At 35.7% G+C, this 27,661-nt stretch overlaps 1 protein-coding gene across 8 annotated transcripts in view; it reads left to right on the top strand.

Moving 5' to 3' along the window:
- Window positions 1–21,690, top strand: part of LOC117343900 — a 100,316-nt gene extending 78,626 nt beyond the window's left edge. For 6 of the 8 annotated variants that reach the window (XM_033906451.1, XM_033906452.1, XM_033906455.1 and 3 more), the window contains 17 exons: window positions 3,491–3,766; window positions 6,116–7,844; window positions 8,160–8,291; window positions 8,599–8,697; window positions 8,948–9,083; window positions 9,431–9,485; window positions 10,061–10,171; window positions 10,417–10,509; window positions 10,934–11,161; window positions 12,447–12,645; window positions 12,858–13,006; window positions 13,458–13,583; window positions 13,869–13,977; window positions 14,481–14,644; window positions 15,101–15,226; window positions 15,544–15,661; window positions 16,006–21,690. In XM_033906451.1, the coding sequence (XP_033762342.1) occupies window positions 3,491–3,766; window positions 6,116–7,844; window positions 8,160–8,291; window positions 8,599–8,697; window positions 8,948–9,083; window positions 9,431–9,485; window positions 10,061–10,171; window positions 10,417–10,509; window positions 10,934–11,161; window positions 12,447–12,645; window positions 12,858–13,006; window positions 13,458–13,583; window positions 13,869–13,977; window positions 14,481–14,644; window positions 15,101–15,226; window positions 15,544–15,661; window positions 16,006–18,146 (5,991 nt within the window). In that variant the 3' untranslated portion in view covers window positions 18,147–21,690. The remainder of the gene's footprint in view (window positions 1–3,490; window positions 3,767–6,115; window positions 7,845–8,159; window positions 8,292–8,598; window positions 8,698–8,947; window positions 9,084–9,430; window positions 9,486–10,060; window positions 10,172–10,416; window positions 10,510–10,933; window positions 11,162–12,446; window positions 12,646–12,857; window positions 13,007–13,457; window positions 13,584–13,868; window positions 13,978–14,480; window positions 14,645–15,100; window positions 15,227–15,543; window positions 15,662–16,005) is intronic. The other 2 variants (XR_004536097.1, XM_033906449.1) reach the window with 2 other exon arrangements.
- Window positions 21,691–27,661: the final 5,971 nt, after the last annotated feature.

Raw genomic sequence — 27,661 nt, 5'->3', positions numbered from 1 at the left:
ACAACCATAATTGAATTGTCATTTTAAGATAATGTATCAAAATGCAGCAATTAGGTTTAACGAAGACCTCTAATTCATGGTCATTATGTGAAATTATCTTCTGAATAATTTCCTTAAAGTAGATGACTCTGTTGTTAATGGTATTAAGCTGTAATAATTTGAAAAACATGATTTACTTTTTAATTGGATAATTTTCACAAACGTTCTTTGAGAAAGGTAAATTAAACCCCTGTTGGTGTAATTTAAATGTACTTCCATCCCGTAATATAACTTGGAGGGACTCCGTATTACACCTGTCGGTAATAATGTACCTTCATGACTATAGAGGAGACCAATGAAAACATAATTTCATTGTAGGTGTTTTGTGTTACATAATTAACTTATCTAGATTCCAGTATTTGTGGGGGGGGGGGGGGGGGGGGATTGTAATGTTGTAATTTGAGCTCCTTGGAAAGTACAGTAAAATATTTGTTAAAGTTTGTGAAGTGAATTTGGATCATAACTTTGCTCGATCCACTGCATGGGGATAAGGAATCCACAGGTGTAAGGTTGTAAGGGATCCACTGGTACAAGGGATCCACTGGTATAAGGGATCCACTGGTACAAGGGATCCACTGGTGTAAGTGATCCACTGGTATAAGGGATCCACTGATATAAGGGATCCACTGGTACAAGGGATCCACTGGTATAAGGGATCCACTGGTACAAGGGATCCACTGGTGTAAGGGATCCACTGGTATAAGGGATCCACTGGTACAAGGGATCCACTGGTGTAAGGGATCCACTGGTACAAGTGATCCACTGGTATAAAGGATCCACTGGTGTAAGGGATCCACTGGTACAAGGGATCCACTGGTATAAGGGATCCACTGGTGTAAGGGATCCACTGGTACAAGGGATCCACTGGTGTAAGGGATCCACTGGTGTAAGGGATCCACTGGTGTAAGGGATCCACTGGTACAAGGGATCCACTGGTTTAAGGGATCCACTGGTACAAGGGATCCACTCAGGTACAAGGGATCCACTGGTGTAAGGGATCCACTGGTGTAAGGGATCCACTGGTGTAAGGGATCCACTGGTACAAGGGATCCACTGGTGTAAGGGATCCACTGGTACAAGGGATGCACTGGTGTAAGGGATCCACTGGTACAAGGGATCCACTGGTTTAAGGGATCCACTGGCGTATTCATTAGGTTGAGTATTATATAAAAATAGGGGTAATATTGTGGTCTAAAATCTGGTACACTATCATTGAATAAAGAAAAAACTTGTTTACAATGAAACCCATGTGCACAGGACCAGAGGAAGTAGTTTGTTATAACCAAAATTCACTACACGTTATTAAACTTAAATCAGAAGGTTGAGCCAAATTTAGGGATTTCAACTTCCCTTGTACACATATAGCAGGTTAATATTTAAAGCCGGCAGTATATTCTGTATAACGAATCTGAAGTGGGCCTAATATGGAATATTTAATACATTGAATATTCAGTATCTATATTGAAACATCAATACTACAGACATTACACCTTAGATTGAAGGAGAGACATTAGTTAATTAGCACTACTAATTAACAGTCTGTTTGTCTTAATTGGTCAAAAACTATTTTCTTGATCTGAAAAGTATAATAATCAGCAGAAAAGAAAACCATCTGAATTTTCCTGTTAGGTTTATGCATGTATTATTATGTACATTGTATATCAATTAATATTGGAGGAAAAATAAGGAATAAAGACTCTTCATTGTAATTATATCATTTAATATTGGAGGAAAATAAGGAATAAAGACTCCTCGTTGTAAATAGGTTGATTAACACCAGACAGGACTAACCGTGTGATGTACGTACCTTGAAATGTGAGTCTGTGTCTAAAGTATGCAGGAAGTAACTGTCTTTTAGGAACCGAGCAGAGAATTAAAACCCATATGTCCTACTTAATTGTCAGAGATAACTAATGGTAAAAAATATCTATTATTGGGAAGTATTTTTTTCAGCAGATGGAATGTGTTATACAATTCTGTACAATAAAAGACTGACTGTCTATAGAATGTGAGTGTGTATCCATGCAATAGAGGCCACCCCGGCCCAATTTACCACGTCGCATACAAAAACCGCATAAATTTTATACACATTGTTCTAATGAATAGTTATATATTCATGATCCATCTTTGTCAGGATATAATATACTAATTATGTTGTAATAGTGACATCGAAATGAAAAGAATGTGAATGATCATCCATAAAAAAAGATCTGGCTAGAATAAGGAGGGGACCTGGTAATTGGGATATTACGGCACCTGAGATGTTGGCGGGTAGGGAGGTGTTGAGAGAGCAAGGGGATGTGGAAATGAGGGCTTGAAGGGGACCTCAGATATGGGCCTGAGGAGATATGGTAGGGAAGTGTCGGGTGAACTAGAATACATGGAAAAGTTGGATTTTAGGGGACCTATGATGTGGCCGAGCCTTTTGGATGTTACAGGATATGTGATAGGTAGGTAGGTGTTGGGTGAGCTAGGGGACCTGGATGGAATAGTGGGATTTAGGGGACCTGTGATATGCAATATGCAATATCATTATTGTTCTTGATATTATACGTTATTACATACCCTAGTAATAGGTTGGCAGAAATGTACCTATGTACCTTCAATATTTGTATGTCATAAGCAGCTCCCCTAATAATCCTGTTATCCAGCGGTGTGTGGCGCGGGGACACAGGGTACAGATATTGACATTCATTATTGGCCTATTTGTACAATATACTACATGTATATGTCCCGTCGCTATATATGGGTGTGGCTGTCAATGATTTGTGTATGAACCAGTGAACTCGAGGCGAGGTCCAGACATACGGATTACGACAGGAGACAGTGTTTTACCCATTCATAGAATTCACATTCTCTCTCACAAACCTGTGATCTGGGGGTGTTATCTTACAAAGGTGTTTTCCCATTCAAAGACCTCACACTCTGGCAGACCCGTGATCTAGGATGTAATCCATTGCTCTTGTGTCCTGTATTGATTAATAGATAACAGTGTTTACCTGGCCGGATATAGCTACCTGTCTTTGCTGTCCTAATTGTATATATGACTGGTCAGCTTATCAGTCTTGCCTTTCCTGTGATATAAGTATATTTACAGAGAAAGTCATGATCTATAATTAGATACATTGTGTCTAAAATCATTTTGGGCTTGTCATCTTCCGGCTGAGCTTATCCAGTAAAATTGCGTAAAATCCACGAAATAATATAGCTGGATTGCAAATATTTTTTTAGGTTTTTCCTCAAAAACCAAATAGCTGTCAAAATGTTACCAAAAACAGTATAAAATGTATTTTTCCATAATTCAATTAAGATATGTTTTATATCACGATTTGTGTAACCAGAGTCTATTACTACCTGGTCTCCGTCTGCTATAATGAGGATGATTGTGATATGGCCGTACATGTTGTAGATACCACCAATGTCTATAATATGGTTTCCTTTTCTTCCTCAGCCCTGCGATGACTCCCAGGATTACCCTCGTGGAATCTCCTGTAAGCGGCCCAAGCTGCGTAGACTTGAGCCTATGGAAACAATCTTTGTTAAGCATGTAAAAGAAGACAGTGTTGCCCAGAACGCCGGTCTAAACGAAGGAGACCGAATTCTGTCCATTAACGATATACCCATCCTCGGCCAGTCCTACCCACAAATCATCTCCCTGATACAGACGTCCAATGAGCCAGTACTCAAACTAGATGTTTTACCTAGAGACGAGGATGTTCTTCAGATGGTGAGTACAACAACGCTGTTACGATTTTCATAAAATGGTGTTGTTACATAATGTTTCTAAAGTTTCAGGAAAAATAAATGAATCTTCTTGAAGTTTCAAGATGTTCTCCTGTTGGCTGGGTTACATTCGATTTTTAATGTCCCCATGCTTCATGATAAAAACGACCTTAAGTCTGAAGTTTTGTCTTCGCCAATCACGGATGACATCATGATAGGTGTCATCATACATGATTGACAAAAAAACTTTATCCACAAATAAGCCCCTTCATTTTAACAAAGTTATCGGTTGTCCATAGATAAGATTGTCCTCACCAGACATAAATACTAAAGTTTTAATTAGGAGAGTGGGTTAATATAAGTCTAAAATTGACTGTTGGAACATATCTTGTACATTCAATTGCTATTTTTAATATTTTAATAGTATTCAAAGCCATGAAATGTTGGTTGCTATAGAAGAAGTTCCCTGTCCGCCTGTCAAATCTTGGTCGCTTTAATGTTTAGTTTTCCATGCCTGAGCAGTAGTACGGGTATATATAATACTGGTTAGTTTTAGTCTACCGTAAATATACAAGCTATTTATATATCTTTACACCTATCCTTCACATCATTCTAGTGCTACCTGTAGCTGTAATTGTATTCCAAGGTCATTGCTAGGTGCACGGAAATATGCAGACAGATTCTTGCACATTGGTATAGTGTCCTTGTAGACAGATAAATCTCCGGCAGCTCAAACTGAAATTTTCTCGTTGTAATTACTGTAACACGACACACCTTCCAATGGATCTCTAAAGTATCTAAAGTCTTTTCTATAATTATCTCAAAGTTAATATCTGACTGAAGCATGTCATGGTATTGTCTATTGAAGAAGGAAGATCTTGATCACAAAACCACTTTTATGAAAAGTTTCAAATGTTATTCACAACATCTTAAACTTGATCACCTGTGTTTGAACCAGATATTTTAGTTGTAAAGGATATTTTTTAGGTTTTCTGTCAGAAAATTGATTTGTTTAAAAGATTTAAATGTTTTATTAGTTGTATCACCTTTGAGGTATAACGAGGTTTGGTATATATAGATGCTGTTTTGTTTATCAATACAAGCCTTCACAAATTGAGTAATAACCATCATGCCTCCGATATAGTTTTTCAGTATCAGAAAAATATTATATTGATGTAAACTGTATATGTTGACTAATTTATTGATTTTGGATTTGCTATTCTAAATGCACATCAAAATATGTTAAAATTTTAACTACCAGTTAATAAAAAAACTGTTATTTATATACATTTGTATTTTAAATGTAATGTATCTTCGTTTCGTATTCTGTTTTGCTAACAAAGCCCATAGTTTATAATATAAACCTATGCCCTGGGTGACTTTGACTTTGTGTGGAAGCCCAGCTATATTTAGTAATTTATACAATGTCATGGATGTAGAGTGTCGTACTATTCACAACTACAGGTAGTCAGTCAGGGTTGAGGTGTAAATACAGATCCGCGTCACACATTGAGTCAGAATAATCTATTGTGTCAGAGACGGTTATGTAAATATGACAGGACTTGCGGTGAAGTTCATATCTAAAGATGGACAACATGTTGTGTGCCCTTTTAACTTTTTAAATCACTTTGAAGTTTAACAATTCTTCACTGTTCCATATCAAACGTATTGTGTTTTAATTTGGTCTTCAGTTTGTCACATTTTCAGAATTTAAATAATTAAATATTCATAACATCCGTTTTAGTTGTTCCCATCAAAGTTTTTCTTTTTAAATTGGGAGATTAAAAAATTCATTTAGATTTTAGAAGAGAGGTGTCCTGTCGGTATAATGTAGAGTGTTATGTTGGTCTATTTGTGGAAGGGATATTTTTAGAGATCATTAGTCATTGTCCATAATGAAGTGATATTTTAATATCTTTTCGTATATAAACATGACGGTCCGTAATGTAGAGTCACTTCTCTGTTGGCATTTGCTCGTGTAGGATGGGCACACGGAAAAGGATAGATGGTCAACGGGACATAACTCTGTAAGTGTCATCAGCTTTTGGTAGTGTCGTTTATATGTGATGACCATCAAAACCTGCAATATAGCAGGGTTGTTGAAAACCAATATGTAAATTTACTTTGTAGATACAGTATATATGCTTAATTTGTCACTAAAATAATAAAAAAGATACAGGTAAGATTTATATTAATTAAAAAAACCTTCACTCTATTGCATAAATCACAGGCGTTTAATGTACGACACACCTGCAGGCAGAAAATGAACAAATTTGCTGGTATTTCTGATGATAATTTATGACTATTTTCCTTTCTGCTTCTGATAACTTTGATTTTATTCACTTTTTTCCAGGCTTACCAAAATTCAAACAGAAATTCCCTTCAGGAGCCCCTATATCACAGTCGTAGCAGCAGCAGTAACATTAGTGGTAACAGTATAAAAGTCAAAGGTCAGCAGGTCTACCCTTCTCCGTCATCCCAGGGGATATCAACCTCCGGCGAGACAGGAAGGTATCGAGGACCAGAACGAAGATTTTCAGCATCGTCTTTGGATGAATATGCTGATTCAGACGAGTTGAATTACAGGTATCTTGGATCTTCTGAAAAAAGTAGAAAAATGAAATCTTCAACTTCTTACACTTCAGGATTAAGTATGTACAGGGAACCCCAGCTCAAGAGCAATGCAAGTGGGGGTGACCTTCACAAGGTCGTGTTTAATGACAGACGCAGGCAGTTTGAGTCACGTGCAAAGGAGAATCTCAAGGGGCCCTCAAAGACATACTCATTAGGGTTGTATTATCCTGCACCAAAAAAGGAGTCCGTCCCAGTTAAAACATCCGAAGGTGTTCCAAGCGCTTCTTCTCACTACAGACGGTCAACAGACAACATCCTCCAGTCAAACGATTCTCTAGAGAATATCACACGGTCTGTAACTGTCAAACCACAGGGCAGAGTTATTCCCCTTGAACAACGCCCTTCTGCAAGAGAAGGTATGAATCAATCACAACAGGAATCATATAATGTCGGAAATTCATCAACATACGCATCAACTTTGTCATCTTCATCTTCACGTCACAGCTACCCTGATTCGTCATCAGCATTAGCCAATCAGAGCACAGCAATACCTCACTCGTACACATCCCAAACTAACGTGGCAGGTGATCAATTGAAAAGTGAACACTTAACTAGGCATTACGTTCCTGTTGTGTCACAGACCTCTGGTGTGTCAATCAGTCCGAAATTATCCTCGAGTGTCGACGGACTTGACTCGTCACGCTCTGGTCACTACATTACGGAGCGAAGTCTACGGACAAATTATAGCTCACCTGCGTATGAGCAACAAAATCAAAATGGTAGTGCTAGAACCTTTATTGTGAAAATCGGCAATAAGACCATTGAAACGGGAGGAAATAATCCGACAAACGGTCAAATGTCAAGTGGTGGTGCTGTACAGATGTCAAATCAGTATGGCTCCACGTTTGCTCTGACTAAATCTCCTCATGGTGCTCAAATTGAAATCAAGCAAAAAGATAACAGGGATAGACCTCCAATAGTGTCGTACAGAAAGCAACAGTTTGAGACTGGACAGAATGACAACAACCAGGGACAAAATCTCAACAGGTACAAAACGGAAATTAAGAAAATCACATCTGGGAAATTTGCGACTGTCGCAAACCGTTTACAAAATTTTGAAAAAGAAGGAATCTGTGTACGAAGGATGTCATCCACAGAGAGATATTCGTCACCGGAACCTTCGTCAGGACATACGTCACATTCCCACTCGTCGGAGCGTAGCACACCCCAACCACAACCGCCTCCACAGCAGCAGACGGCCCCAATTCGAATCTACGTATCCCAGGGTACACCTCACTCCTCTTCCTCTCCGCTGGTTGAGATCATGCAGATGCCTATATACCAAGACTCGGCAATGCAGAATGCTCAGCCGATGGAAATGACAACATCCAAAGCTTCCATTCGTATGCAAGATGATGATGTAGATGGAATGTCTGATGATGAGGACCGAGGAAACAAACCAGTCCGGAAGCCCTCATTCCTGGCAGCTATCAACCAACCACCAAGATGTGAGTATAAAACAACTCCTTATGAACAAGACACTTTGATATTAACCATTGTTGTATATATGAATTTCAAAGTTTACAATCCCTTGAATAAAACGGAATAATTGTTAACAATAAGCCAAAATGTGAATTAGTTGTTGGAAGTTCCACCCACCCCCCCCCCCCCCCCCCCCAAAAAAAATTACGGTATCCAGAAAATTCATTTATATGATAAAGACACTTGAATATTGAATCTACGAAAATACCCATTGTAAATATTATACATGCTCTTTAACAAAAAGACAAAAAACTGTAATTCATCTGGCCTTTATCTTTCAGATGGTCAGTCTGTCTCTGACCTGCCCAGCCCGGATTCCCCACCGATCAGCCCAAGTCCATGGATGGGCTCACATACCTCCATCTCAAGTTCCAGCAATATTGGACTGCTACCGTATTCTTCTTTATCCTCAGGTAACTACATGTCTATAAGGTTATTGTGACCTAACTTAAGGCTGTATGCTACATAATGTGACAGAGAGACTGAAAATCCTTGATTTCTGAATCAATGTCTGATCACTAATTTATTAAGATTAATATGTATAAAAAAAATCCATACAAAAAGAAACAAACTATCATGTAGGTATACTTTTAGTCTTCATGGTAAAATGCAAAGTTACATTCTAACATTATCTTTTTTTTCTTGAAATCTTGATTTCTTTACTGGTGGTTAGAGTTACCTCCCCTTTAACACTAGTGTGGTGTTGTGTCTCGTTTCCAGTTGTGTTGCCTCCTCCTAATTCTGATACAGGCCTGGCTCTGACTAGTACTCCTATCCGAGATTCCACTCCTTCCGTCATTCTCCGGAAGAAATCTGAGTGTAAGTCAAACTTAAGTATCTTAATTAACTAAACAGATATTGATTAATCTTTATTTCAATTGATGCTGCATGTATTTTTGATTTAAAAATAACACTGAAACATTAAATTTAAACAAATAATTAGGATAGCATAAATATCACTCTGAAAATCACTAAACTTCCTAGAAAACAGGAAGTTAACATCCCATTCTCGGCCTGATGTACTCACATGTAGACCCACATAGTGATGTGGTTTTTTTATTACTTATAGCAACACCAGAGGAGGAAGCCATCAAATTGCAGAGGAGAACATCGTATCTCATGGCAACAGCCAAGGACAGAGACAGTCACAAGCTGTCATTGGACAAATCACAATCTCCCAACCAATCAGCTGAGATGACAATGCAGTATGTAAATTCAAGGATACAGTATTTCAAAATTTCAATGTATTTTTCTTTTCAATAATAGATACAATACTTATACTGAATGACAATTAATGAAAATTGGTCTGTTCTATATCTTTCTAATGAGGAAGAAGGGGAAAAAATGTGCATAAAGTGATTTCTTATAATCTTCATTCCAAAATCTTTGATCATAAAATTTGGAAGTCATTTGGTGTTTGATAAGCAGAAAAATCACATTATATATAATTAAATGTCTGATTTGATTCAATAAATTTGTTCTCAATTTACAAGTGATATGAAATTTGATTATTAGTTTGCAACTAAATGGCGAAATATTAATTATCTTTCAGAACTCCAAATAAACATCACAGTATGAAGAAATTGAAAGCCTTCTTTGGAGAAAGGGTAAGGATCAATTCTCATAAAAAAATTAAATCAGAAATGTAAGACATTGTCTTAAAATTTCATTCTAGATTTTATGCATGAATTAGCAATTTCGTGTTAATTTATACCATATATACATTGCAGTCAATGATATTTTCAGACAAATTCACTTTTGAGAATGTAAAGTCTGACAAGTTTGATAATTTCTTCCTCCTTCTCCAAGCACACAAAACTATGATGTCACACCACCAAACCGGTGATGTTTCACACTGAAATTATCAGGAACATTAAAAGTGTGCAATTAATCATTGAAAAATACATTCAAAGAAGTTAGAGTACAGTATTTGTTCTCCTGTAGAAAGTCATCTGCTTGGATGAGGTTTATCAACAAGATCGTTTTGTAAAAGTATAATAAGCTTAATTCCATTGGAATGGTATTACTTTGGCATCTTAAGAAAGTGGTACTGTATAGATGAAGTGAAAGTAAAATTGGAGTTAAAAATTAGAATTTGACTGAGGAAGGAGTAACTCGGAGGTCAAGTTAGGGATATTTTACAGTATTGATGTTGACTATGTTTTCATTTGTGCCATTCTAGACGCCACGGATCATGGAGGCGACCGAGAAGAGACAGGACCCTGCCAGTCCTATACAGGAAGTGGTGAAGGAAGGTACACTCCACCTAAAAACGGACATCACTGACGGAAAGGTATGTCACAGACATTTTATACTGTGTAATATAATGTAGACTTTCTTTATCAGACATCACTGACGGAAAGGTATGTCACAGACGTTTAATACTGTGAAATATAATGTATAGGCTTTCTTCATCAGACATCACCAATTCAAGATATACAGCACAGATTCCTGAAATGATATCAATATTGCTAATAATGTAGGTGTCAAATAATATATTTCTTTGTGTTTTGTTATCTATGTTGATCTATATTACAGAGAAGCAGTGATAGGTCCTGGAAGCCAGTCTGGGTGGAACTGAGAGGCCATGCTCTGTACCTACACAAGGAGAGGAAGGAAACAGTAGGAGTGGTATGTATCTTTAATAGCTGGAGTTCAGATGATGTTCTGCAATTTCTAAATCATCCACCAATAAGCCAATGCCTGGTAATTAGCCCATACATGTCTATAATTGTGATTCAGAAAACTGCTAACAAATCAATTGTGTGGTAATCAGCTGTAGCCTATTCTTTGAGTTGAAGTTGAGGTGTTGGTCACTCGGGGTTACTAGAGGGTAAATACGGTAATATTTTCCCATCGCTTCAACACCAAATCATAAGATACACAGATCCAGAATCAAAATGAGTAGCTCCAGAAATGTTATCTAGACATATTATATCAGTCATACCAGGTAATTTAATATTATATTCAAATTGAATATTACTCTCAAAATGTACCACAGTTTTCAATATCAGTAGCATTGTACAAATTATAAGAAAGTTCATTTGCATTTCAGTCACACCCTTTCTCCTTTGAAGACCAGCCAATCTCTATCAAGTCTTCAATTGTCGACATTGCCTATGACTACACGAAAAAGAAAAACGTCTTTCGTCTGAAGACCTACAATGGCTCAGAGTACCTGTTCCAAGCAGATGAACACGAGGCCATGTTGTCATGGATACGAGCTATTCAGGAGAACAATGACCCAGACTCGGATGTAAGGGGTTCGAGGTGTAAAGTCCGGGTACAGTGTTTTCTATGGATTCTTTGTTTTGGCTTCTTGCACAACCCATCAGCTTATTGGCTTTTCTGGATAGATCTACATTAATCAGCAAAGAGATTTCTCATTATGGTGTTGACCATCTTGTCATGGTTCATTCGCAACCCTATCACCTTATTGGCTTTTTTGGCTAGATCCTCATTGATCAAAGATTTCTCAATATCCAGCCTCTAGCACAATCCTCCCCGATGTCTCTTCTTAGAATTTTGAAAAATGATTTACCCATCACCAAATTCTCCCTGGTTCAAATAATTCTTCCTTTCTGTGTTATTGTCTCTGAATCTTCATTGTAGGCTATAGCTTCTAGATGATTTTACTTAAATCCAAGTCTTTTCTGAGAATTTGAGAAATGATTAATCTATCAGGAAATACTCCTAGATGCTTTTCCCTGGTTCACATAATTCAAGGAAATGCCTCCATTTTACATTACCATCTTCAGGCTAACTTTCACTTGATTTAACTAAAATCTGAAAAATTCAACTTTTGACCCAGAATCCTTTCTTTAAATAAGAAAATGGCTTAAATGAAGTCACAGAAATTCTATATAAATCATGTTCTGATATCCTAGGGTGTCCTGATGATTTTACTGTTGATCACGATTCAGGTGTAGATACACTGTATAATCTACAACCCCCTCCCAACATGTATAATCAAATATGGTTTCAGTTTTGCTGTGCTGTACCTATATGATTTTAACAATCATTGGGAAAAAATCATCCTGCTTGCTTGTAGTACTTATCTTAGTTTACATGAGGCTGCTCTTCTGCTGGAAACAACTTTTGTAAAAAAAAATTTGAAAGATTATAGAAGTCAAAGAGATGACAACTCTGTGATTCTGTTGTGCACTTCTTAAACTCTAAATTAATAGAAAATACTTTTTTGTACCCGACTTATTCTTTAATTATTTTACAGTGATAATTATTTGTATTTTAATTCAATAATTATATCAAAGTAAATATATATAAATAAACAAGTTAAGAATGTTATCAAAGAATCACTTCACTGTACAAATGTAAATTTTGAAGATCAAATTCTGATGGGTATTATTTTATAGAAAAATTCAAAATATTTCTGGTAATTGTCGAATTTTCAATCTTTCAAAAGAAAAGTTGAAAAGCTGTAATTAAATGTTAAATTTTATTGTCTTGAGTATAAAAAAAAAAGGAAAAAAAAACTACCTATTATTTATGTAATCTTACGATTGGCTACTGAAGCAAATATCAATGAGTTGACATGTTGATATTTACAGGAGAAAGGTCTAGCCAGCAAGGACCTTATCATCAGGAAGAGTAACCAGTACGAGTCAACCCAACCCCCTCCCAACATGTCTGCCAACAAGACCTCGCCGCAGGCTCCACCCAAGTCCAACAAAAAGCTGCAGGTGCTCTCGCTTAAACCCAAAATACCACACTCCCCCAGCATGAAACGTAAGAAGGCAGAAAACAAAGGTAGGTCACCAACGTGTTACGTTTTCAAGATCAGATTCGTAATGAATTTTTCTATTGTATATGTTTCAGGAGTCATAAATCTTTGCTATATATAGTATAACACATAGTTATAGAACCAATTTATATGCAACATTTTATTAAGACTTGAATATACATATATATCCATTTAAAAAAAAATGTTCCTGACTTGAATATTTGACTTGTTGTTTCAGACGATAGCACCAAAGCTAAGACGCTTCGAGGGAAGCTTAAGAGCTTCCGTAAATATGGTGTATTAGGATCTGGTCATTCTGAGGAGCATGAGAACTCTGGAATGTTCGCAGTACCTCTGTCCTGTTGTATACCATCACCTAACAATGATGTAAGGGTTTATATAGAGTATAGAAATTAAACGAGTGTGAATAGATCTGTAAACTTCTCTGATAGTAGCAGATTGAACCATAGGATACATTCCAATGCATTTAGTTTATCCCATGTATGCTTTATATAGCATGAAATATTTGTTGTTTATAAACTTTTACAGATTTAATGGTTGTTAAGAAACGTACCTCAAAAATAGATACAACAAAGCCAAAATACTACAACTACTATTTCTTAATATTAAAAGAGTACCCACAAAAATTTGTTAAATTGCTGTATGAATGAAGAACCCTCAAATATTTCCCTTATTTTTTTATCATCTTTCACATTAACATGACAAAAAAAAATTGTAAAATGTTGTGTAAATTGGATGTGTGCTTTGTTATGAAAACTTGTGTACTTTGTAATTGGAATTTGTGTACTTTGTAACGAAAACGTGTGTACATTTGTAGTTCGTGCCCCTGATCGTTGACCTGTGCACTAAAATCGTAGAGGCGCGTGGTCTGGAGGTTACAGGGGTGTACAGAGTTCCTGGTAACTCAGCTGCTGTCAACCACATGCAAGAGGAACTCAATAAGGTTGGATTCATTTTTCATAATCTTTCTCTTTTAATTAATTAATTTTGGTATTTTATTAATATTTTAGTCCTTGCTTTATTGATATTTGGTATTTTCGGTCTTTCTGGTTTAAAACTTACTCAATTTTGAAGGTATTACAGCTTTGTTTACAAATAAGGATACAGGAAATCTGATTTTATGCTGTGCATTGAAACAGTATAAAAACGGCTTAGAAAAAGCTATTTATAGAACAAATTCAATTTTTATAAAGCGTCCTAAAAACCAGACATATGTGATGTTTTACAGGGCATTGATAACATGAACGTGGACCATGAGAAGTGGTGCGACGTCAATGTAATCAGCAGTCTACTGAAGACCTTCTTCAGGAAGTTACCAGATCCACTGATTACTACAGGTACGGCAAACAATATTTTAAAATTTATTCATATTGTCATTTATAAGATAAATAAAAGTTTTTGAAGACTCTTTTAGATTAAAGGTATCAAACTCCGATGCCAGGTTCGGGAATATTAACCCGATTCCCTTTCGTTAGAATAGTCTAGCTTTTTGCAGACTAACTGGTTTGTAAATTTTAATATGTAGCATTTCAGGTTTTGACAATTATAAACTTGGCTATAATTCCTCTTAGACTCTTTGACTAAACTAATCCTATGCAGGAATGGCCTAGTTTTGAAAATCATTAACCCCTTCTACCCTAAGAAACTTTAGTGGACTCTGCCATTCATTCATCATTTGAAGTCCAATATGGTCTGTAGGGGTGAAAGGGTTAAATGATATAGCTCAGATCTCTGTTAAGTTATCAAGAAACATCCCCTATGTACTGTAATGAATACCAAGAAACATCCCCTATGTGCTGTAATAAATACCAAGCAAATGTATCTGTATTTGTATCTCCAGAGCTGTACCAGAGCTTTATAAACGCCAACAGGACAGAGGACCCCGAGAGACGTATGCTCAAGGTCAAAAGGTTATTGCACGACCTTCCTGAACATCATTTTGAGACGTTCAGACACTTGGCTGAGCATCTCAACAAAGTGGCCTCTTACGATCAAGTTAATAAGGTGAGGGGATGATGTTTATCATTGGAATGATATGGGTCGAAATTTTACATTGGTTTGATATTCACATTTCCTAAGTTTTACTTAAATTACAAGATTCCTTATTTAGTTGATATTGATTGAGCTTTTCCTAAGCTTTAAAACTTTTTTAATTTCCCTCATATTAAACATTTTAGATGAATTTCCCTCATATTACATTTGAGATGAATTTCCCTCATATTAAACTTTTTACTTTATTTCCCTCAGATTAAACATTTTAGATGAATTTCCCTCATATTAAATATTTTAGTTGAATTTTCATCATATTAAACATTTGAGTTGAATTTTCATCATATTAAACATTTGAGTTGAATTTCCCTCAGCTTAAACATATTCCTCATTGGATAAACAGAGATTTTCCTCAACAAGAGATTGCTATGCAATTGACCATAGCCTTAAACTAATATTGATTATTTTTAGATGGACACGAGAAATTTGGCTTTAATGTTTGGTCCAACACTGATTCGCCAAAACAACGACGACATGGCAACCATCGTTAAGGACATGTCGGACCAGTGTCGCATTGTGGAGAGCATTATATGCCATGTAAGTTGTTCCAGAGTAAATCTTACCTTGTGTATCAGGCAGTGACTAAAAAGACATGCCTTCCCTGTTCATAATATGTCAATTCTCTAAAGATAAATTACTTTTTTATTGTGGGGCGCTTCATACAATCAACTTATATATGTCAGAACAAAATTTTGACATCATTGAAGTTTTTTTGAAGATTTGATTTGCTTCAATGTACATATCTTATGAGTTACATGTAGAAACAAAAAACTTCAGGAAGAAATGTCTATAAATAGCTTGGTGATTGTCTCAACTGACTTAACAAATTTTTATTTTTATTTTCTTTGTTTCAGTATGAATGGTTCTTCAGCTCTTGGGACCAGGACAGTTATGTCCCTTTGGATGAGAATTATGAGGAAAATTCTCGGCCATCCAACACCTCCTTCTCAAAGATGTCTTGTGATGATGATGGTACGTTTCTTGTCGCATAATTAAGTAAATATTAATTTTTTTATAATATGATTTGCTGTTGACATTTTTGAACCTATCAAATTGATAAAACTACTAAAGATTCTCATTTCACCCGTGACAGATTGCAATTTTTTCCCCTTTCTTGGTGAAAAATATCATTTTATTACTGACCAATCAAACAGTCCTTTCTGTTTGCTGCATTCAAAGCTGAAGATTTTCCAGTTCCTACGGAACTACTAAAGAATTTGCTGTTTTAGAACATTCTCGCTACAGTAAGATATTTACATAATGCAAAATTGTCACAATTACTTTGAGGCTGACAAATATTTCTTTCTTACATCCAGACAATGCCAACAATCCAAAATACATTGTGTCATCATTTGTACAAGCAGCGAAAAACCGTGTAAAGGGCGCGGACGAGGTAGACGCAAGCCAAGCCCCGGCTCCTCCGTACAGAGAGAGAAACATTGATCAGGAGGTCGCGAAACACCGCATGAAAACACAAAACGAGACCACACAGAGCAGTCCCAATCTCACAACTGTCCTGAAGACTATGCCTCAACAAATACAAGTGGTAGTGCGCAAAACAGAAAACCCCAATGATCGTCGAATGGCAAAGTCCCAAGAGATTTTAGATCCAGATTGGGAATATATAGATGCAGAGCGACAATCTCAAAGTATGATAATCAAACCGAGACATTACTCGGAAGATTCTCTTGATAAAAATGATGAAATGGAGTTATCGTCCCATGGTGGTCTCAGTGGGGGTTTTAGTGTGAGTCGTGATACAATAGATCGTCTTCGGAAAATTGAAGAGGAGGCTAGAGCGCTGCGGGAAAAGGAGGAAAAACGGAGGAGAGATTTCGAAAGGAGAAAATTGGAACGACAGAAAGTTGAACAAGATATTCAGAGAACGAAGAAGGAAATTGAATATGAAGACAGTCAGAATGTAGACGATTTACTCAATTCACCGTCAGTGTGGCATTCTGCGAGTGAACTTCATCGATATTCGTCAACTGGTCATGTGAGACAAGGTTCGGCGACGTCGGATTATTCCAGTGTGTCATCCGGGGCAGACATACATGGAGGTCCATCATGGCTCAAATATAGCAATGCATCAGACTACACAAGTGGTGGGTCCCTGGTAAATGCAAACGGAGAAAAAGTTTATAAGGACCCTAAGCATGGAGGCAAGTATTTTGTGATACAGAGTGTGAATAGTGCTAAAATTCCTCCTACAAAACGAACAAATTCCTTGGAAACAATGTTAGAGAATGACGAGGAAACAAAGCCGAGGCAGTACGCAAGAATCACGACAAAACGTGGATCGGAAAAGCCTCGGTGGGCAACTCGGGAAAGTGGTGAACATATACGACGCTCTCGTGGCAACTTGAGTCGTAGTAATTCAGTGAGGAGAGGTTCATTAGATTCTTTAATTGACCTGTTAGACAGACAAGATCAGAAAGTCTATGGCTACAACTCCTCGGATTCAGAGGATGGGTCTGATCTTCTGAGCGACTTGACATCCACGTTTGATCAGAAGCTAAAAGTCTTGGTGAATCCCAAGTACAAGCTAAATGGTAGTACAAGCAGACTCAACAAAAGTGATGGTTCTGGTTCTGTTACTAGTGACAAAAGTGAGCGTAGTGAAAAAAATGAGAAAGAGAATAATGCTCACATGCGTTTGCCCCCTCAGCTTCCACTGGCGCTGTGCAATAAGTTTGGCCTGTGTAGCAGCAATGACATGCTTGAAAAACAATACAGAGATCCAAGTCTTCACAGGTCTCCCTTACAGAAAAGTGAGGCTAAGATCGGCATTGCGTACCGTTTTGAGCGTAGCCCCGCGAACAGTGCCGGCTCGACCAACAGTCGGGAGAATATGGGCGGAACACCGAATCAGGTATCCAGCTCTTCGTACCCTGGTCATGCCACTGAGCCACGTACCACATTCATGGTGGTCAACCCCTCCCCAGTGACAGTCCTTGACCGATCAGGCCGCCACTACTCACCATCAGGAATGTCACAGGGCAGAAATATAGCCAAAGGGGACAGTAGTCGTGAGGTACGACCCATTTCTAAATCTGAAAAAACTGAAGTGAACGTGTCTTTGTCTAAACAGGTCAAAGATGCAACCAGTGCTGAGAGGCCGACCAGTTTTGTAAGAACTTTTGACATTAGTGGAAATGACAAAGCTTTAAAAGCTAGGTCGTCGAGTCCAGAGCCAGCACGGAAGGTGAAGAGGACAAAGCGGAGACACACTGTAGGAAGTACAAATGATGAACACTTCCAGGCCCTCAAGACCCTATCCAAGCCTAGGGACGAGTCAAAAATGTCGGCATGGGAACGACTTCAACCTGGCGGAGGAAAAGACTATCAGATTAGTGCTAACCAAAATCTCTTATCCTGGATGCAAAATGAGCGTCTACGTGCAAGTGTTCCCGATTTGTCAGTGGGCACGATGGCTCATAGTGGTTCCTACTCATGATAATGCTATATATACATGTCGGCATAAAACTGGCCTGTTGACATTGTAAATGGTTTTATGTCTAAAGCATTAATTACCTGACTGTTTTATTTGTGTGTTGCCATGGTTTTACATGAATATTTATTACATTGCCATGGTTTTGCCTATAAATAGCTTATGTAACCATGGATTTTATTACAATAGCTTGTGACTTTACCGTGGTTTTAGTTCAATAGCTTGTTATAATTAGGTTGCCATGGTTTTATTTTTGATGGCTTGTTAGGTTACTATGGTTTTGATAGCTTGTTACGTTACCATGGTTTCCAATATTACAATTATTTGTTACCATGGTTTTGCTTATATCCTGCCAGTGCTCTTTCATAGTATATTTTTCCTTCGTCAATTTTAGCTGTTTTCCCTAGAGACGTATCGGATTACGTATGTATTATTACGGAGATAAGACTTTGACTGTTGAATAGTTGTTTTTATATTCGTGATTTCATCAGCTTATAGTATTTTTTTTTATTATGACTTTTTCGCTTTTTTCGTAAAAAAAAAATACTTTTTAAAAGCTCATGTCAATCATACACATTCATCAAGTGTTTATCTGTCTTGTTCTTTCATGTAAAATATTGCAGAGTTCTGAAATTATCAAACTTTCATGAAAAATGTAGACATTTCTGACTGACACCTAAAATTTAACACCTGTTTTGGGATATTGTAAGTCATAGATTAGTTTTTGAAGCTTCTTAACTTAAATGTCCTTAATTATAATAGCGGAAAAAACAACAGGCCAAAATTTACCAAAATCTATATTCTGCGTATTTATCAATATATAGTATAATGCTAGATCTAAAAAACTGACATATATGTGTGAAAAATTTCAATATGAATATTTCATTTTCAAAATGCAGTGCAATGAAAAGATTTAAATTATGTATGTTTGAAGTCCTTTCAGACTTCATCAGCAATACCAATAGTAACTAATATTTATATAATTAATATTGTGTCTGAATATGCTATAAGGCTATTTATATCTTTTATTAATACAGACTTCGATGAATCATTTCTGATTTACTTCAGTATCTGTCTATCTTTTATATTGTAACGTGAATTTTTGTTCACATGAAAAATGCCATGTTTGGCAACACAATCCAGCTACCTTGGAATGGTTGCTTCATTTTCCTATAATATTATTGGTGGAAACAGAATTTATATAAATCAAGATCTTGTTGTTTGAAGAAGTATGTAATATTTAGAAATAAAGAAATGCTAACATAAATATCATTGTTAAAGGCAAGAAAGCCTAAAACAACCACACCTTGATAAACAGAAGTCTCGTTTACTTTTACTAAAACATGTCAGTGTTGAAAATATGTATTTACTGTTCAACAAGAGTACAAAGTCCTTAAGTGATTTCACAAAATTAATTCATTATACATTTGTTTTTCTGTGAGCTGCTGTGCAGTTTGCTTACATTGTATTGTCCAAAGATTATAGATTATTACAGTACAAATAATTATCGTTAATATAAAAAATTCAATGCTGGCCATTGTAACTCAATACCAGTATTTTTCCACCACACCTTAAACTATGTGTGTTTTAAGTTTTTTTACACCTTAAATTTTAAAATGTCTTCACTGTCACTTTACTATTCTGAATAAAAACAGAATTTTAATAAGTTAGACATTAAATTGACAAATTTTCCATTTGGAAAATATTCTTACACTTTTTTTAAGTGACTTGATATGAAAACACCATGCACTAAAATCTTTGACAATAGTTTTGAAAACTTGCATGGAAATAACTGTAGTATTGGTTAGATACAGCCGTCAGCACTTTGTTAGATTGCAGTCACTCAATACATTTGTAGATTATTATCTTAATGTTTTGTGTATAGAATAATTGTCAGCAATGATCGCCATGTATGTTTATAGGCATAGTTCGGGTAATTTAACAGTGCAGAAATGACCCTTTCATACCCTGGAGTACTGGGCGGAAATTTTCAAAATCACCAAATGCAGAAATCGTCAATCAAGCAACACTTTGGCCAGTTAGCCAGTAACTATATACGTAGGGAAATAAGTACTACTGTATAGAGTAAAATTCACTGTCATAAGAAGCTGTTGAGAAAATTTTTATTGAGGTATAAGTTCTGCAAAACTAAAAAAAAATACCTTTTTATAGGAATCTTTTAAGTGTTTAGTGGGAAAATCTTGCCCCAAAATATGACTTGTAATTTTTTTTTTTTTTACATTTACAGCAAAGGTTTTTAAATTGTCAGTTTTGTGGTAGGTAAGATATGGCTGCATCTTGCCGCTATGATTAGTGCTGAGTTAAATTGTGTAAAATTTTACTATAAATATGCATAATAATACCATTACTGCAGTACTAACAAGTTCCATACATCAGGGAGAGTGTGAGAGAGTTAGTTAGACGATGTTGAGATTATCCATCCCCTCATTATATATTTCCATTAGAAAATCATTTTCATTGAACTTTGTACAAAAAATTCCTTATCAAGGGGAATAACCCCAGCGGATTTAACAAAAAAAATCCTTATCAAGGGGAATAACCCCAGCAGATTTAACAAGGAAGAAAAGAAGAGCTGTTTTATATCGCAATGTTTAAAACGGAATACAGCACATTACATTGAGGACAGTAACGTAGACAAAGAAAGAACTGGAATTCCCATATAAAGTAACAAAATAGTTTTGATAGATATACAATCATGTGTAGGTTACATTTTCTGCGTCTTTCACGAGACTTTATAGATTTTTCTGTGAGACTACATTGAATGTATGACTTGAAGATGATGTAAATATTGTTTAATTTTAACAGAGCTTCTGTAAAGGTCTTTTGCAATAGATTTTACTCCTGATGTTTTAGAATCAGTTTTGATATTTAATGTTTTTGTTACATGTAGATCTTTGTATTAAAGGTTGGAAATATAAAAAAATATTCATTATTTTGAAGGTAGTAACAATTTTTTTTAAAATTGAGAAAAAAATATATTCAAAATACCTTTAAAGAGCAAGAAAAAAGTTTCTTCTAAAGACCAAAATTTTGCCAGCTTATGATTGTTTATAGCATTTGAAACAAAAACATTAAATATTGGGAAAAAAACTCCTAATTTTGTGTATATTTTGTGTACCAATTTTACATCCTTCATCTATATGGTCTTCCATTTTTCATGTAGTTTTTTTATACTAAATAAGTTGTATTGAAAATGTTAACATGTTTAGACAGATTTAACCATGGTTAGCTACTGTTAACTCAGTTAGCTGTTGTAAACCAGGTTAAGTGATAATTAATCAGGTTAGCTATTGTTAACCAGGTTAAGTGATAATTAACCAGGTTAGCTATTGTTAACCAGGTTAAGTGATAATTAACCAGGTTAGCTGTTGTTAACCAGGTTAAGTGATAACTTGTTGTTATGGCAAGGTTAACTTGTGAGAGTACTGAAAGATACCAAAGAATGACATATAGACTATCAGTGTTCTGTTTAACCAATACTGTACAGTGGAGCACTGGATAGTTGTACAAATGAAATCTTAAAGATGGACATCAGTCTTATGTTGTTTTTTATCAATATATGAATGAATTGACACACTGGACTCCACCAATACACCGGATTCTTGGCTGTGCTTTGTACTCATGGAATAGTCTATTTCACACTCAGCACCCAACATCACAATTTGATCTGTCAGAATTACCCGGGTAACTGAAATAAAGCTACAGTAAATGATTCTCTTTCTAAAACATATTGATTTTAAGAACATTTAAAGTCAGAAGAATTCAGTATAAAGATATTGAGATACAAGCTAGTATAGTCTAGCTCATGGTATGTTTTTATGACCCTAGTTGTTGTCTACATTAACACACATAACATGACATGTTAGTCGTCGATTACAATTCAGTGTAATCTGGAGCAGTACTCTATATATGACAGCCAAACCAGAAACAACTGATAACTTAAAAGTTGGATTTAATCTCAAATTTCCATCTGAGGAAACACTGTGAAAGAGACATTACAACATGGAACGGAATACGTCAAAATTTGACATGGAGAGGATGGAACGTCCAGACATGTTAAATAAAATCGCCTTGTTCTAAAATTAAACTAAGATCACTGTTGTACAACAGAAGAAATGATGTCAGCTTCATCAACATGAATATTTTTAGAATGAGAGAAAACCCAGAAAAATACTACACCAGCATATAAACAGCACATTTATGTGAACATTTCGTTAAATTTTATGTTGTTTTCAATGCTTCTAAAAATTTAGGTATTTATATTTAACGACAGATTTACATTTCCAACGAGTAAAAAATGTGTTTTAACGACAACATATATATATATAACATTTAAAACTGAAAAAAAAAATGTGTCTTGATAAAATAATGATGGCATTCTCGCATGGATCACCACAACTACATCCGGAATGTCCAACAAGGTTTACTCTAAAAAGATCATAATTTAAAGGACTACAATTATACCTCAGTTTCGTACATAAACTGTTGAGTTTTCGTTCTCCAAAACTGTATTAAGGTTGGATTTTTTATCTGGCATTTGAGAAATTGCTGTCTTAAATGTGTAGACGGGTAATGGTGATCTTGTATCAGTCCAACTTATTCCAGGGTAGTAAAGTTGATGGTAGGAAGGAGGAAAATGTACTGTAAAGCCTGTGATGTGGAACAATGAACTGGTCTCTTTGTTAAAGTAGGATTGTTATAGGCAACATTCGGTGGTAAAAGGTCATTTAAAAAATCCGGAGTTATACCGTTTTTTATCTTAAATAAGAACTAAGTTTTCTTTTTCTTCTTTCTGATATTTTTTTTTCAAATTAATTTGAATTAATTGACATAGATATAGCCCAGTAATAATACATATAGCTTCTCTTTGTGCCTTTTTAAGTAAATCAGATTCTTGGACCGTACACATATCCCAAACTTTGCACGCATCACCAAAGACTGGTGAAATGAAAGTGGTATGAATTTTCAACAGCGAGATTCAAGTAGATATATATTTGTTTGATTTTCTAAGTACATTCATCTTTTTCATTAAAGAATTATAAGCTACATAATTTTCATGATCAGACCATTTCTCCTTGAATTGAAAACAAAGCCTGAATGTTTTGGGTCTCATTAAAATTTACAAATTCACACCCAAAAACGATGTCAAGTTGACTATTTCATTTGTAACAAATAGAACTTCTGTTTTCCCTGAGTTAAGACTAACAATCAATATCTCTGCCCAACTATCTCGAGCCTATGAATCTCGGCTTATATCATTTCTATCTCTATACAAAGTCTAGAAGATTTCTTAATAGAGGTATCGTCAGCCAAAAGACGTGACGGATTTCGAAAAACAAAAATCGGCAATATTATTAGAATAAATTGAGGTAATTCACTAGCGGATCCGGGGGGGTGTCCTGGGGGTCAGGACCCCCCCCCCCTTTTTTTTTCAGATGAGGAAAAAAAATTATAGCAATAAAAAAAACACCGCCTATGCCAAACACCCTTTTAACAAACTTTTAAGATTTGGATAAGGATGACTACACAATGATAGTTAAAAAGTAATTCTAGGAAACTGTAACATGTGGTGACTGATGCCATCACATCCGGACACGTCGCCAAACTTCAAGTACTTGTTGATAATGCACGTGAAATTCATTATTATCTACAAAACGGAAAAAGAGAAGAGATTTATTTCCCAAGTGATGTTTCACATTAAAGAGGTATGGCCCATATTGGCCTGTTTCGACCTAACTGTGACCGTTTTCAAAGTAAAAAAAATAAATGTTTAAAACTGAGATTTTGAATACAAACCTTAAATCTATAACATATAAATATTCTTATTTGCGAAAAATGTGTTTGTTCATTACAATGGATATTTCATTAAATGACCGTAAAGTTGCATTATCGGGATATTTGCAACTTTCGAGGTTTTTTTTCCCACATTTATATAATTTTTTGACAAAGAGCGCATCGGAAGACCAACTTTTACAATGTCTTATTTTATTCTATGTACCAAAAGACAACTAAAATCCTATTCTTAAAAAGTGGTCCTCCGATGCGCTGGTACCGAAAAATTGAAAAAACGTAGTTGATAAAATATTTTAATTCAGCATTAACTAGACTGACTATTTGTGATAACATAAACATCTCATTGCCATAAGTCCGCATAGCTCATATGGTAGAACCACCGCTTAGCAACCCAAAAGTTTGGAGTTTGAATCACCAAAATGTATCTTTTTCATATTTTGTTATGTTTCTTAATACCATTTATTTTTTCTTTATCGTGTTTTAAAGATATTTGCAACATTAAATGCATATCTACCTTAAAATATTTAGTATAAAGATGAAAATGTTGAGATAGAAAATTTTCACATGGATAAAAAAAAAAGAGTAAAACCTTAACCGATTTACCCAGTATCATTCGAAGCACAGGGGCTTGGCACGATTTTCCAAATGATGGTTCATATATATATGTATTATAGTGTCACTATAATACATATATATATATATGGACCATCATTTGGAAAATCGTGCCAAGCCCCAACTGCAGCGTCGACAACAGGCATACATGGATCGGTAGTGTAAAATTCATATTAAACATGTCAATTTTACTTTATTTCATATGGTATTGATTGAGTACATACATATAATCCGTTCACCAAGTACAGCGTGCCAATGGACCATGACGATCTATTTTGGTAGTGTGGGAATCACTGTGGTCTCGTGATATTTTATCTGTATTTTTAGCCCAGACTATCGCTGTACGTGACCATACCTCTTTATAAGGAAATACTGAAAACGTACTTTGTCGGGCTCAATTTTCAGCGCGTTACCGAATATATAACTAGACTATAAGCGCATCTATAATTGTTCGACCAAATTAATGTACGGCTGAACGGCTGAACGGAATGCCGTACTTTGAGTGAAAACAAAACGAAAAAAAAACGGCTAACCAAAAATGAGTGCCGTACATTATAAAGAAAGAGTTAATTGCGCAGTCATACTTTAGCGGAAACCACTGGAACACACAACCAAATACTGTCGTAACTTCAACAATACAAACATTTGAATCTGCCTTGATTAGTAATGGGGAAAACCTTGGAACAGTTTCATAAACGTTCCATTATTGAGGAAAGCATTACAAAGTTTAAGAACATTTCCTTACCGAAGATTTTTCCTGAAATCCAGTCATGCTTTCATAAGTAAACTGTTGAGTTAAGGAACGTGATTAAACAGGGACCAGATTGCTGCAATAATAATGAGATAAAGTACATCAACTTGTCTAATGTCGGGGAGACCATATAGTCTATATTCCGTATTAATGCCGTCTCACACTAGATCAGTTTATTTATAGAACATATAGGACTCTTATGTGATACTAGACGCCAAGTGTTGGGACATAGGAAGGAAGTCAAGACTATAGAAATCACTGTACATCGTTCAAATATAGAATAAGGAAAAAACTGACCATTACAGAATCGTTTCCTTCAATTTTGTAAATTTGGTGGATATTGGATAATTTCAAATAACATAAAATACTTGTTTATACCTAAACCTGTACCACTGATAAAAAATAGACCCTGTAGGGATTGAAGCATAAAATGCATAATCCTCTAAAACAATGATCAGAATATTGTGAAAAATGACGGGACTGAAAAAAGTGGCGTAATAGCGGTGTGCTCGTAATTTTTAGATGGTCGTTAATGAGGTTTCACTCTACGTACTTTCAACATGTTCAGTTTTAAATTCAAAATTTTATAGCGCTGTACATAAAGTACCACTACAAAAACTGCCGAAAAGTGCCAAAATTAAACTAGCGCTAAAAAAAATACGTTTACGGTATTCATAAAATTTTCTTGTTGTTTTGTCAAACGGACAAAAATATCTTGCTAGTAAACATGTCATTAATTGGGACCAACCGGAACCTTCGGACTATATCAGATTTCTAAAGGGCTGACAAAACATCAGAAATCTTCGGATTATTACCAACCATGGCAATCATTAAACCACATTTCCAATAATTTGGTATATATCATATATATTACTGAAGTCATAAAATGTATATTGTATAACTTATTTGATTTATATTAAAAGGTTTTCTTTTTGCGCGACTTTTATATAATCTGTATGATAGAGAGACAATTGCAGTTTGACCGAAATTCTGTAATTATTTATCGATCAATGCAGCTGAACAGATCATGGCGGGGATGATTTGGTTTGTTATACGCGAGAGTAACGGTTAATAATTGTGTAACATTACCCGAGAAACAAATCGGTGAAATCCATCACAAAGCGTGCCAAAGACTGGTCAGTTCTGACACAAGGACAAGTGACATCATATTGACCACAGCGTTAACTCAGATTGACCACAGCGTTAGATCACATCAGAGTGTGAAACAGTGTGTTATACAAGAATGATCCACCCCTTCTCGCCACCGCCGAGTCCTCTAGGTGATGACAAGGCGCTGGTCAACCACGAGGTCCGATTTACGTGGGCGGTTGGTTAGACCACAGTGGTTTATTGGCAGGCGTTTACAAGCTTATTAATACAGTTTTGAAACAAATTAGCCTATCCTCTTAAGATAAAAGATGTCATCTTATGGGAGTTTCCTATGAACGTTTCATGCTTCGGTATCAGATAATGAGCCAAGCGCCGAATGGTTTATTTATTCCTGTACCATTAAGGATGAGAAATGCACGAATCTTGAATCTTCCAGTTTCGCTAGTATTTATATATTTTTTCTAATTCTCGGAACAGTTAAAGCCACGAATATCATTGGTGAAATCGCCAAAATTTTGTGTGGCCAAACAGTCTTTAGAAACTCGCGAGGTCCGACTAGTCGCAAAACACACGTGAATCAGGTTCATTCTTCATTCAAACCTTCAATGGGAATCAATTTTTATGCTGTGTTGGAATAAGATTTTCGCTATTAAGTATATGTTGTATCGCTTATCCTAAATCAACAGGAATAGAAGCAATTTCTCAACACAAACCCAATATTTGCCTTTCAGTGATTTTCTTCTGAATGTTTAAAAGTTACGGTATATTCTGTCTGAACACAAAAGTATCTTTTTATAATATGTTATTGGTGCTTTGAATAAATGTATTTTTATGATATGTAGTTGGGCCCTTCTGAGATTGATACTCATTTTTCCTTTCCGAATCAAACATGTTGCTATATGTTTGAAATGCTCGTTTTTTTCGTCCCCAGGTGTTGACACTTTAGGTCCATGGTATCACTGACGAGAGTACTAATTCGTTATACAAAATTCACTGCCCTTGTAGATTATATAAACGTTTTCCGAGAAATCGATTTGGTATGACATGCATGTCATGTAAGTATTTTATGAAAAATTAACTAATGTAAGTAGTTTTATTGTCTGGTAGATAAGGTAAATGCAATATCCAGAGTGCTAATTGGGTAGAAATGTTACATACAGTGTATTTATGATTTTATTAAATGCCATGTGTTTTGTATGATGCATATCTAATTACTTATTCATCTTCGCAGTAA

Source organism: Pecten maximus, chromosome 15 (assembly GCF_902652985.1).
Source record: "Pecten maximus chromosome 15, xPecMax1.1, whole genome shotgun sequence".
Taxonomy (NCBI): domain Eukaryota; kingdom Metazoa; phylum Mollusca; class Bivalvia; order Pectinida; family Pectinidae; genus Pecten; species Pecten maximus.
This window is presented reverse-complemented; position numbering and strand designations above follow the sequence as displayed.